The 13,119-nt window shown below is 40.3% G+C and overlaps 1 protein-coding gene across 1 annotated transcript in view; it reads left to right on the plus strand.

Annotated features, from left to right (window-relative positions):
- The window catches only part of AFF3 (ALF transcription elongation factor 3), a 336,652-nt gene that overhangs the window by 292,745 nt on the left and 30,788 nt on the right, over nucleotides 1-13,119 (plus strand). Inside the window, exons 13-14 of the mRNA XM_080377268.1 lie at nucleotides 3,055-3,256; nucleotides 5,777-5,904. Coding sequence (XP_080233394.1) covers nucleotides 3,055-3,256; nucleotides 5,777-5,904 — 330 coding nt within the window. The remainder of the gene's footprint in view (nucleotides 1-3,054; nucleotides 3,257-5,776; nucleotides 5,905-13,119) is intronic.

Raw genomic sequence — 13,119 nt, forward strand, 5'->3', positions numbered from 1 at the left:
CAATTCGCATAGGCAGCCATCTTCTAGCCTTTTCTTTCCTTACAGTGTTATGAGTTTCAAACTTAAAGTTTGGCTGTATAAATACAATTATCTATAAACTCTATGGACAAGATTGAAAAAAATATTCATAATAATGCCTGCAATACTCAGTTCCAGAATATATTTGAGATCAAATATTTTTGAGATGACAAGCAATCTATTCTGTGTAATTTATAAGTATTTTAGGACAAAGAACTCAGACTTTAAAAACAATATAATTTTCAAAGTATGCAGGGCATGAAACAAATGTTGAGTATTTCACATTTGCTGGCATGGCTTATGCACACAGACCCCTATCAATGTCAGATCAATCATAGAGACTTTCTGGAGGCTTCCAGCAGTCAAACTTTGACACACATCTCTTCAGAGTTCAGACGCATGCTGCTTAGTACATGCTGGTCATCAGTATTTTTAAAAAAAATCATTTTCTGTTAGTATCAGGGTATCTCTTGGGGTAAAACTGCTAAAATTAGAAAATATTTGTATTTATTCTAGCGGTCTTTTCTATTGTACACATCACTGATGAGTTTGAGCAATTCTTGTCATTAATGCTGGAAAAAATCATGGAGAAAACGAATATATATAGTGCTTATTCAAAAGTATGCATTCAATTTCTTTGTCCTGACATGTCACATATGTTTCATAAAGTGAAAACAATACACAGAACAGTTTGTTTTATTGTAGGTGATTGCATGCAGGCATGCCATTCCCGTTACCACAGTGTCATATGTTTTACATCGCATTCATTTTCAGAGAATAGCATGGCTGTCATAGCTTGCTCTGTCACAGGGTTAATTCTGTTCTTCCTGGAAGCACAACAATAATTTGTGTTTTACTTGACATTAAATTCAGTACTCCTGGTAGCAACTGTACAATAAAGAAACAAAGAAGAAGGTCTTAAATGTGTATTTGCCTCCTAATTCTTCCCTAGTTTGCCCTGCTTCCAAGATGTGTCTGTGGTTTATGCTACTATGGTAGGACATGATATGGAATGCTAATATTCTCACAGCTAAGGATGGGCTACTGAGGCTGTAGCTAAACCAGCAGTCAGATATCAGGACCTCCTGTTCATCTTGCAATCAGTAGCTGCTGATGCTGGCACAGCCCCCCTCTAGTTATGCCATTGTAGCTGCCTGTGAGGGTCTTCTGTAAATTCACACAAGAAACTTGTCTGAAACCTGAAACCAGAACTCTTTCTTTTCCTTTTTTTTTTTTTTTTTTTTTTTTGGATAGAGTTATTGTTATTCAGCTCCCAGCAGAGCCACACAGACAGTTTTGTCAGCACAGCCGAGGGCTGGTAGCAACGAGAGGAGCAAAAATGCATTCAGACATGAGCATTTTCTATTGTGTAATTACAGTCTGAGGTGCAGACTAAGCAAGGCCCTGTTTGACAAGAAAGGCTGCAGCGTCAGGCAGAGATAACCCAAATATCTTGCACCTACGCTGAATGCCACAATCTGCCCGGTCCAAGCGGATGACAGCTCACTGCAGGTTGTTCTGCGTGGCTTCTCAGTGTAAAGGGACTGTGCTGGGTCCGACACAATGTGCCAAAGGCCGTGTAGAAGGTCTACAGCACAACTAGAAATTGCAACTACTCCTCAGAAGCTCTGGGTCAAAGTTTAGAGGCTTGAGTACACTTCCAAAGAGCTCTGGCTTCTCTTGGATGCTTTAAGCCTGCACTTTGACAGTGATGTATAAACGTGACTACCCGAGGCATGGGTTTATGTTTGAAAAGAGGAAAAGAAATTACAGCATCAGCCTGCACATTCAAAATAGTGCTAAAGATCTCATTTTTCTTAGGGGGAGAAGAAGGGCACAGTTGTCCTTGATTCTTGCTTTCGTAAACAGCATTGGTCATTAAAGCGAAACAGTTCACTTCGTGTTTTAAAGGTACTACACTGTGGGAAACAGCAAAGGTTCTGAATTACGTTTCATGGCTTCTTTCACAGCTAGTTTTTAAAGACTTGCCAGATAAATGGACAAATGTATGATAAGAGCACATTTAATTAGCTCTGTTCCCTGAAATTATGTGCAGAAATAAAGTATAGTTTGCACCATATTCTTTTTTGTGATTCCATTAAGTGTATACTGTCTGATACAGTAACTATAAAGAAGTGAGAATTGTCTATAAAAAGTAATAGGCTGAATAAAGGGGAATGTGACAGGGCAAGGTATTGTGTTAAAACAGTCTGTCTGACCTTAATCACAGTTTTAGTCTTAATGCAAACTGTCTCCTTAAAAAAACTTTTATTTTGTATGTGTTGCTTTAAGATTTTCAGCTAAATGTTTTCTTCAAATTAGTGCATCTGAAGTTTATTTCTGGGCATATTTTTACAGTCTGTCTGACTTCTCTTCATCCAAACCTTCTCCCAAATAAATGAAAGCTGAAAATACTCTCAGTGTTACAGCTTTCTTCTTTAGAAGATGAAGCAGCTCATATTTCTCTGTGTGTAGCTACTGTTCGCGTATGTTTCCTTTTGTCTGCACTACCAGCCTATCTTTCTTTGTCTTCAAAACCTGTATTAGATTAATATAAACAGTGCTACCAAAGGCTGGACATTGAGCGCAAAGGCAAGCTAGTCATCTTTAAACACATTTCCTGTTTTAGTTCACATATGGTTTTATTGCCATGGCTTATAAATTGTCACCTCTAATGGTGAAATAGGGCTCCATAACCTGAACTTACACTTACACAGAGCCTAATCTTCGTCTCCGGCTATCCCTTAAGAAATGGTGAGCAAGTGGCTATTTATCTCTGGGGTTTTTTTTTCAAGTACTCTGATACAGACTTTATATTAACTCCAGAATTACAATTTGCCTTGAAGGGAAAGAGAAGAAACATGATACAAATTTGTAAATGAACTCTTGGTCCCAATACTGTAAGCTTGTTTCCAGATACCAATATACTTCATCTTGCCAGCAGGTTTTAAATTCAAAGTTTTGGTAATATATAAAACATTTACCTTTCTCAAAGCCAGCTTTGTGACACTCCATTACTGTAATTTCCATTTCCAGCTTGGCAATACCAATAAATAAAAATGAGAAAATGCTTCGGTCACCCATCTCTCCTCTCTCTGATGCATCAAAACACAAATACTCCAACGATGATTTAACTTCCTCTAGCAGACCTAACGGCAGCAGTCTATTACCTTCCATCTCCTCCACCAAAAAACATAAGGGTGAAATCCAGTCACAGCCACATTCCGGAGACTTCAATGTAAGTTTATGCTCTTGTTCACAATATAAAACCTAGGTGTATATTTTTCACTTTGTATTGCAGTCTGTGGTAGTTTTGCAGAATGTTATGCGAAAAAAATATTGGAATAATGTTGTATTGTAAGTTCAGTATTTCTGGTCTGGAGTGTAGCAAGGCACAGAAGAAAGGAAGGAGGGCAAGCTCTAAAACGAGCAAATAACAAAGGCTACATAAGCAAAAGGTAAAAGCTAATGGCCCAAAATGAATGGCTTTAGGCCTCCAGAGTATTACTTGGTCGTGATGCCAGTCCCCTGCGTCCAAAAGTGCGGTGCATAAGGCATCTATTGTATAAGGCCTCTACTCAGCCACTGCCTAACCATGAATGTGCCTGCAGGCAAGTTCTTCTACATGCCTTAAACCAGCTTTCTCAGGCACTCCTACTTAATCTTGACACCGGTGAACAGCTTAGTGCCAGCCCCACAACCCAGCTCCATCAGAGCTCAGGTATTCAGATACTTATCAGAGAGCCTTGCTCACACGAAATGTGCCCACATCACTCTTCCAGATAAAGCCATATTACTACACTATGTGGTAGCTGCCACCTTCAGCGCACAGAGAGACAGGAGTAGGTGTTGCCCCCGTTTATGCGTTAGGATAACGTTCTGTGGTTAGGATGCTGGAGTAAAGAGCCTGTTAGCTCTTCTGAGGGATTTCACGTCTTTCACCTCCCCTACCCTCCAGCCTACAGGATACTGCTGGTAGAAGATCAAGAGCAGAATATTGCCATGTCCTCCTCTTGAAGCTGTTCTGCTTTGTGTGAAATACCTAGAATCAATTTGGGTACCATCATATTGGTGTTCACTGATGGAGCGTGTAGTCAAGCTGTTAGGGCACTGCTGCTGCTAGAAAGCCCCATGCCTCTCTACTTGCTACAAAAGGCATTTATATATTTTATCCTGTATCTATTTGTTGTATTTGTTATTTGATACATAAGAAGCTTCAAAAGCCCAAATATTAGTGCCTAAGTAACTTGCAGGAAAACAAACTACCTGAGCTATAGCAGTGGTCTCTTCCTACCACTTTTCCTGTGGGCATAACTGGCCCCACAGTAGATGTTAAGTATATATGTATATACTTAAATATACTTAAATATAAATATAAATACTTTTTTTGAGAGTGGAAGGGGAAGTAGTAACTATAAACTTAATTTTGGACACTTTTTAGAAAACAAGTTACAAATTGTGTGTTTCAAGAATATCTCACAGTTGCTTTTGGTAAACTGAAATAAAATTAATTACATTAAAATATTCCAATAAAAAGGCATTTTAACATACCATAGTCATTAATCTACTTTTCATGGATTAAATGTAAATTTTTAAACATTTTAACTCCTAAAATATAAGCTTAGGGGTTTATAACCCATTCAGAATTATAATGATATGGCTCTTCACTGGGTATCTTGAAAACAATTTCAATTCCTTCACACGCAAATGTGCTGGAAATCAGAAGTAAAAGGTGATTGCTTTATGACCCAACACCCTTAGCAAATGTGTTTCACTGAGATTTTCTGCATAGCCTAGCGATGTACCATTTGGTCAACATTTTAACAACCTTTGCAATAAAATTCTTATGTATCTAGTTATTCATCTGAAACCTTTAGCCTGCTGAACTGATCTGGATGTGCATATAGAAGATGAGAGCTCATGAACTATAAATGTTAGTTAGCTTTGGTTTATCCCGTCTTCCCATCTAGCACCTAACTGGCACGCCCAAGTAGTCCTTCGATGGTCTGTCAGAGACCTCAAGCCAGAGAGTGGCTTTTATCCGTTTGACCTTTTTGTCCATCCTGACGAAGATAGAACGGTCTTTTCTGTCAGTGGTTATCAAACAAAACCAACCTGGGGCCCTCTGCTTTGCACCAGTGCACAGTAGCCCACACAGCAGGTCACTTGGTAGAATGAAGGGCTCATGAGGCTGCCTGAAGAACAGGGCTGCAGCGGAGGGAATGCATGAGACCCTGCCAAAAGGCATGTGCGTCCACTGTGGCACAGAGCAGTGATCTTTCAAGCTGATCAGAGACCCAGAGCAGAAACCTGGACCTTGGGCTACAAATTCATACCACGCAGGCACATCAGCAGTGCAGCGTGAAACAAGTCAAACAAGTGAGCCTTGCTCTCCTGAGGCAAAGTGCAATGCTAGTTTGAAAGCTGAAGATAAGAGATATAACTTCTAAATGACCACAACAGACCTATTCTTTAATAATTTCACTTACTGTGTTTCAGGGTGTTTTGATAGTTACTAATAGTTCACTCAATTTCTTCTGTAAATCATTGAAACTTGAGCCCTTTACAAAGTGCTCTGAACAGTACCTCTGAATTTGTGGCTACCAGTGACAGGACAGTTGTACATACTCCCTGCTGAAATAGTAGGAAAACTAACTGCCAATTTACAACACAATGCAAAGACACTCTATTGTTTATTAATTGATTTTTTGAAGTTAGTAGCTATTCCTCAATGTCTTCTCTGCTGTTTGTTGTCTAGAAAGCAATTCACATCAATTCAGAAAATGTTCTTCTCTGCAATAAGCCACAGTCCCAAACAGAGCCTTGGTCACCTCTGTCCAGCACGCCCAGGGACTGCAGAAGGACAAAGCTTATCTTTGATGATATGTAAGTACAGATGATTTTAAAATAAAGAAAACAATGCTATTTTCCACATTTAAAAAGAGAAAAATACAATTTGTCCAACAGGAACAGAGACATGTCCAGAGGTATTCTAGTAATACTGTACATTGAGAAATGAATGAGACATAGTATATAAACTCTAATTTTTCATCATAAATTAAGCCTTTTAACATAGAATTATTTAGGTTGGGAAAGTCTTTTGAGATCATCAAGGTCAACCATTAACCCAGCACTGCAAAGCCCACCACTAAACCATGTCCCTAAGCACCACATGCATGCATTTTTCAAAGACCTCCAGGGACGGTGATTCCATCACCTCCCTGGGCAGCCTGTTCCAATGCTCGTCCACCTTTTCAGTGAAGAAATTTTTCCTAATATCCAATCTAAACCTCCCATGCGTAACTTGAGGCCGTTTCCTCTTGCCCTGTCTCTTCTTACCTGGGAGAAGAGACCGACCCCCACCTGCCCACAGCCTCCTCTCAGGCAGCTGTAGGGAGCAACTCATCATGGAGCAGCGAGGGCTGGCTGTTCCCTGAAGGCTGGGGAGCCAGGAGCCCAGGGGCAGAATGCAGCTGACAGGGCCAGGGCTGTGCCAGCCAGGGGTCCAGTCCCACAGCGCTCAAGCAAGGTGAGCAGGGCAGGCCCAGGAGTGGAGGCAGGTTCAATCAAGAGCCCAGATCTTCAGGCAAGTCTGTGGTGATGAGGCAGGTCCAAGGTCAGTCCAGGAATTCAGGTCAGGATCGGGTCCATGAGGGTCAGACAGAGCCCAGGGACTGCCAGGCATGCACAGTGACAAGGCAGGTCTGAGGTCCCACCAGGACAACAGTCCCCAGGTCATGATCCATATCAATGGGGGCCATGGCCAGGCAGAAGCACAGCTGTGAAAGGGCTGGAGACACGTACACTTACAATGAGTTGGGCAGGGAGTGAAAGCCCAGACCTGAGCTTAAATGGATTTCTTTAGGCCATGGGCAGAGGGAGGAGGCCCCACATGGGGCAGGTCAGGGCCATTAAGGCTTTATCAGTATCCTCGAGGCTCTGGCATTAATTATGCACACATCAGGCTATTAATAGATACAGAACAATAGCAAGACAGGGTGAGAGGGGACACCCTTCTTGCGCACCCTTTGGAGCAAGGCGGGAGGACCTATGGTTGCTACTGCTGCTCAGAAAAAGGTAACACAGAGGCAGGGCAAGTAGGAAGCAGCACTGGTTAGCATGAGTACCTGGAGGGATACCTGGCCCTCCCCACCTCCACTACATCCTTCAAACATCCCCTGCTCTCCTCCTCTCAAAATAATTTAAGCTTGGAATTGCCTTTCTGTACTTTTTCGTAAATTAAAATTACTGCTCTGTTTCCCAAGGTCATTTAGGATATGGCATTATTTAGATAGAGTATAAAGGTGAAACTGAAAGTTGAAATCCTAGTATCTAGAAAATCCATATTCTTTTTGAATGGTAATGTTCTGGCCTGAAAATAGTGGTTTTTTTCTGTCTAGTGTAGAAGTTCTGTTCAAGGTATGCCTCAGACTGCCTGGAGCTCTGTAAGCTGTGTGACCTTGACACACCTTTCATACTTCCAGACTCACCCACAACATCTCTAACTCTTTTATACCAAAGAAAACCCTAGGGCGACAGCCTTATTTCCTCAGGAACTGCTTTCTACCTTTACTGGGATTTTATAATAATAGTAATAGCAATAATAATAATGTTTCCTCACACTACCTGGTCTGAGGGACAACTAGAGGGACAGCAGCTTCCTAGAAATAGTAGGTTTCCTACTATAAGGTATAAATAATTCCCATAGACTTTAAAAGGATGTAACTGTTTTGTACATCAAGCAAAGAAGGCTGGTGAGATTAATTTCTGGGTGTATTCATGGAAGTCATAAGGAGTTATAAGTTGAATAAATGTAATCAATTTTTCTACCCCTTTTGGAGAAAACTCTCCCCTCTGTATACAGTCTTATTTTCCCTCTTTTCCCACCTCTCTCTATGTTTTTAACTCTTCTAGGACATTAATTCAATGATCTCCACTGAGAAAATTTGAAACTGTTTAGAAGTACTACCTAACTCTTCATATCTCTTAAAATACTTTATCATCTATAATTTACTTGCAACTGTTCAATTTTTCTGCTGTTTAAACATGTACATAGAAGGCAGAAAGGTATCAGTGTGCCTGATAAAAGTCAAAATGGTAGGGCATGCTCATCTGTTTGGATTAGGAAAAAAACACAATCAGAAACAGCTACAACAGAACTATTATATCTTCATCTGATTTGCCCTCAAGATGCTGACAAAAAACAGGGGGACTGGTTTGTTTCGTTTTTCCCCTAGAATACTGTCACAGAAAAACTGCTTTTTTCACCATCTCTATCATCTAAGAGGCTTTTATCACTTGCTTTCTCCATTAGTGATAAATGTGATTTCTCTGGCAGGCATCTTCAATAAAACTGTTTCACCTTTTCAGAAAGAGATACAATTAAACTGTTTGTGTATAGTGCCTTCCATGTAGAATGTCCCCAAGCAACTTGTGGCCCATTAAAAAAAAGCAATCTAAAAAGCCAAATAAGATAAAACACAGAATCAAATATGTCTTAATTTGCCCTTAAAAACCAGAAATGGTTAAATGCCTGTTGTGCTAACTAGAGGAGGGAGATTTTCATGTACAGCTGTCATCCACAACTTGTATCTAGGAAACACCACCAGAATACCAGCTATATTAGACCTTGATTCTGAAATTACTGTGCAAAGAAGTCACTGAAATGTAGCAGATTAGACCGGCTGCAAATGTTAAATGTCAACAAAGTTGACTCACTTGTTAGAAGGATCAGATTAAACATGGCAGCCAGTGTCTTTCAAATTCATATAGTACCACAGCAGAGGATTTGAAGAAATGCAAAACAGTAGGTCTAAAATTATATAGTAATCCTAATGGCAGCTTTTGTCCAAAATAATGCCTATGAAGTATTTCATCTCATAATCCATGAAGTTCTGAATTACTGTAATCCAGCCATGGTTTTAAAGTCTTCATTTTAATCAGACTTTATAGTTTTTAAGAGACTAAATCCCTTATTTTTGATTTAAAACAGCAACTAATTTTTTTTACCAATCAGTGTCTCTTTGCTTTATTCTCAATTTATTTTCTCCAGATCATTGACAGCAGCTGTCACTAGCAATAAATTGGAACACAAGTAGGTCAATAAAAAGTGTATCTTGCTTGGCAGAGTGCTGTATACACATACATTGCAATATAAGAGTAAATATAGCTAACAGTCTTCAAAAGGCAGGCAAAATCCTACTTCCTCTGCTTTGCCATTGTTTACTGCCTGCTCTAAATACGCTTCAAGGTACCCAGCGTGCCACATGTATTAAGCGACATCAATGCTGTTGCCAGTGTTAATTCTTAATAAGATGTCCTGCATTTTTGGCCATTTCTGACTCCATGAAGAGAACATTTTCAAGGCAACATAATAATGCTTCAAGCCAAATTCAGTCCTGCTGTAATTTCACTGAATGATAGAATTCCCAATAAATGCATTTAGGAACAAAGTCTGTTGTCCTTGAAGTGATAAGCACAGGCGTGCTGTGGGTGCCTGAGGGCACAGTCCCACAACCTCCTCAAAATGCTGCATGTGTGGCATAAAAAAGAGCAGAGCATACCCAGCTTCTCATTTTCCCTTATGGCTAAATCAGAACATGGTCCCCAGGATTATTTTCTCACTTGCATTGTGGGTTACCCTTTCAAATTGGGAGGTCATGTTTCTTCACTTACATTTATTTTCCTTTTTTTCTGGGCTTATAGGAGCAAGATAATACAGCTTCTTCAGCTTCTTCAGCTTTTTTCTTTTTAATTCATATTTTGTTGAATGTTTGTTCCACCTTTATGGATTTAGGTGCTACACACACACACCAGCTTTACATTGTCCAAGGCACATATCCTGCTGTGAGACAGCATTCCTGTGTTTGTCAACCAGTAAACCATATACCCAAAGAATATTCAACCTGTAAAGGTGTTAAGCATAGCACTTATAAAGAGCTCAAAAGATAACTTCTTGTCGCATCTCTTTGTTTTGGCTTGAACCCCAAGTCTGTCCTTTTCAGTCTCCTCTTCCTTGTTCTTCTGCCTCAGAAAGGAAAGGAAAAGGTGCTCTTGGGTTGTGACTCCTATACATCTGGAAGTCATCTCACTTTGCATTGCTCAAAATGCCTCAAGGACTCCGGTCTTCTGAAGTATGTAGATAGACTTCTGTAGTGCTGAGCACATCCTCAGGAGCACAGTTAAGGAACAGAGCTTGGCTCCTCTTTCTTCGCATCAGCAGTCTAAAAAAATAACTGGCCAGATAGACTAACATCTACTATGCTAAGTTCCTCAGAAATTCATATGCTTACTTTGAACTGCTCCCAGCTTCTTGGCTTTGGGGGATTTCAAGACTTCATATGCCCATCCCATTCTTCCTCTCCTTCCCTTCTTACTTGTGGAACAATTCTTTCATGTGTGCGCTACCCATCAGAAAATAACATTAGAGGTATTAGGCAGAAGACACTACCTCCCATGATTAGATAATTAAGCTGCCTGCTCTCTGCAAGACAACCCACCCCCTTTCTTTTTGGGGACACTTTCTGAGAAGTTCATCTGGTGGGAAATGGATGCCTAATCGGCTTTAGCAGGAGATTCTCACAGGGTAAAGAATTTATGGCCACTGTTCCCTGCCATCAAAGAAAAGCCATAATTGTGGACCTTTATTGAATTTACAAGCTACATCCATGCCCCTCCTCTGTTCCTATAGGCAAGTGGTCCACCACTGCTTATTATAGGTTTGTATGAATAAACTGGCTTCACTCCCTAAAACAAAGAACACACACTACCTCCTGAGAACAGTCCCTGACCTGTGCTGTCTCCCAGCTGTGCCCAGGCATTGTCTAGGACTGAGCTCAAAACTATGCCAAGGAGAATATTAGCAATTAAACAGCATGGATGATCAAACGACAGAGCTGGTATGCTTACCCTGATTACTTCACTTGCAGACATAGCCAAGGAATGGTTTTATTAGCAGACTCAGATCTGAAATAGCCTCTGATAATTTTGCCACTCAGGAAAGAGGATTTGTTTGCATCAATTGATTTTCATGTGCCTTTTTCTTACTCTGCAGCTTAACTAGAAAATACCTTTAGTCCACAATGGATCATAACAGTGACCGGGACAAGGCTCTTCTAATCAGGCTCAGCAAACTCTCCTCCAGGTCCTGGCAGCAGAGCTGAATCTCTCAGACAGCAGAGTACAGTCTCTCCCACCAGTCTCTCCCAGTCTTTACTCACCTCCACCAAAGCTGGGTGCCAGGTAGTCCCTCCTCCCAGAAACATCTTTCTGCCTTTGTTTTTCAGCTGCCTCTTGAGAATTCAAGGTGTGATTCCATTGTATTTTAAAGCAATATAGAACTGGAGTGCTGTGGCCCTGCCCTCTCTCCCTAGGTCTGACTGTAAAGGCTTTCACCCCACCTTTGACATGAATTATTTGATTTCAGAATATCTATTTAACATACATTGAAAGAGAAACAATTGTAGTTTATCTGCAAGGATGTACTATTTTCTCCCTCTGCTCTTAATACAGAAACTCAAGTCAGTATTGTTAATACTTCTTTTATTCCTCTCTCTTCACTTGTACACTTTGCCCTTGTATGTTTTAGTCTAGATTCTGATTTCAAATGGATATGTTTAAGTCATACATCTGGGTCATGCCCAGGAATTTGTAGTAGATTTTGACTCCTTCTCATGGTCTCTTGTATTCCATTACATTGACATGGTTAGTGTGGGGGATTTTGCATTTTTGCCGAAATAGGAACCCCCACTTATTTTATTCTTCTTCATTTCACTTAAATTAGATGCCAGGCTTTAATTCTGTCTGCTATTTTTTGCATCATTAACTCCCTCTCTAGGTATCTGTACTATTCATCTATTCATCTAATCTAAGCTTTTGACCTTGTTATACTAAGCCCAGTAAGATAGTAGTTGTGTAGTTGTGTGACTGAGAAAATTTTTCTTACATTTGGCCTGACTCCAACCAGATCTTTTGTTCATGTCTTTCTGAAATGCCTACAGCTCTATGTAAATGGGTCACAAATACTCTCTCTGCTCTCTTCACTTGTGTGCTCCCCTGCTGAACTTCCCAGACCTGCTGGGTCTGCCACAGTGAGCATGAGACTCCTGTAACTGGCTACTCACCTTGTACAGTGCCATGGGCTCTCCCCCACCCTGTGTGCCACCACGTGTGCCATGCCCCAGACACAGCAGTGCCAGGTCCCATAAAAACAGCATTTATTTTAAGTTGCGGAAAGGGCAGGGGGCCATGATACATCAGGGAAGAACACTATTTTGTACAGTAATACCTGCTCAGCTCTATCCTTTATCCCCAAGATGACCACCCTTATCTGTCGCCCAACATGTCAGACGTGCTCCTGACACATGTCCCAGTATGAAACGGCAAACAAGCTGGGCTGTACACACCTACCTTTCACTTTACATGGCTTTCTTGCTCTTACAAGATCTTCTTCTCTTCCTGGACTGAAAGTTCAGGGCCTACTGGCACAGCTTCAAAACTGGACGTGGGCTAACCCTGGCTATACCAGTTTCTTCTGATTTGCTCCTAGCTCTGATCAAATTTTAAAAAGTCATATTTTGCTGTTCTACTCCTTTCCAGAACACCCACTTTTTTAGGGTCTAGATTACTAAAGTTGTGAAACTGGTCCTATATTTAGAATTATGATTTAAGCTGCTTTTATTACATGCAATTGTTGTACACTGAGGAAGCACTAGTTTGCTTTTTTATAGCACTTCAACAGCATTATCTCTGAAGGGTATTAAATATGCACTTGGCTACATTTATGATGTTTAATTGAACTTTTATTAGTTTTTTTTAATGTATCCTCATAAAGCACCATACCACAGTAAGAAATAATGTACAAGCGGTAGATTATGTAAATGAAGCAGAAAATGCTATAGTTTAGTATTTAGTTCATATAAAATATAAAAATTAGATGAAAAATGTGGTTTTGAATGCAGTTATAATTAAAATTGTATATTGGAGTCTAAGCTACACCATACTCTGTAAATACCAGCGGCTGCTCTGAGTTCCAAGGAGATTATGTTGCAGTAGATGCTGATAAATTACTGTACAAAGTAAGGCTTTTATTGATCCACTTTT

Source organism: Falco punctatus, assembly GCF_963210335.1.
Source record: "Falco punctatus genome assembly, chromosome: 2".
Classification (NCBI taxonomy): Eukaryota; Metazoa; Chordata; class Aves; order Falconiformes; family Falconidae; genus Falco; species Falco punctatus.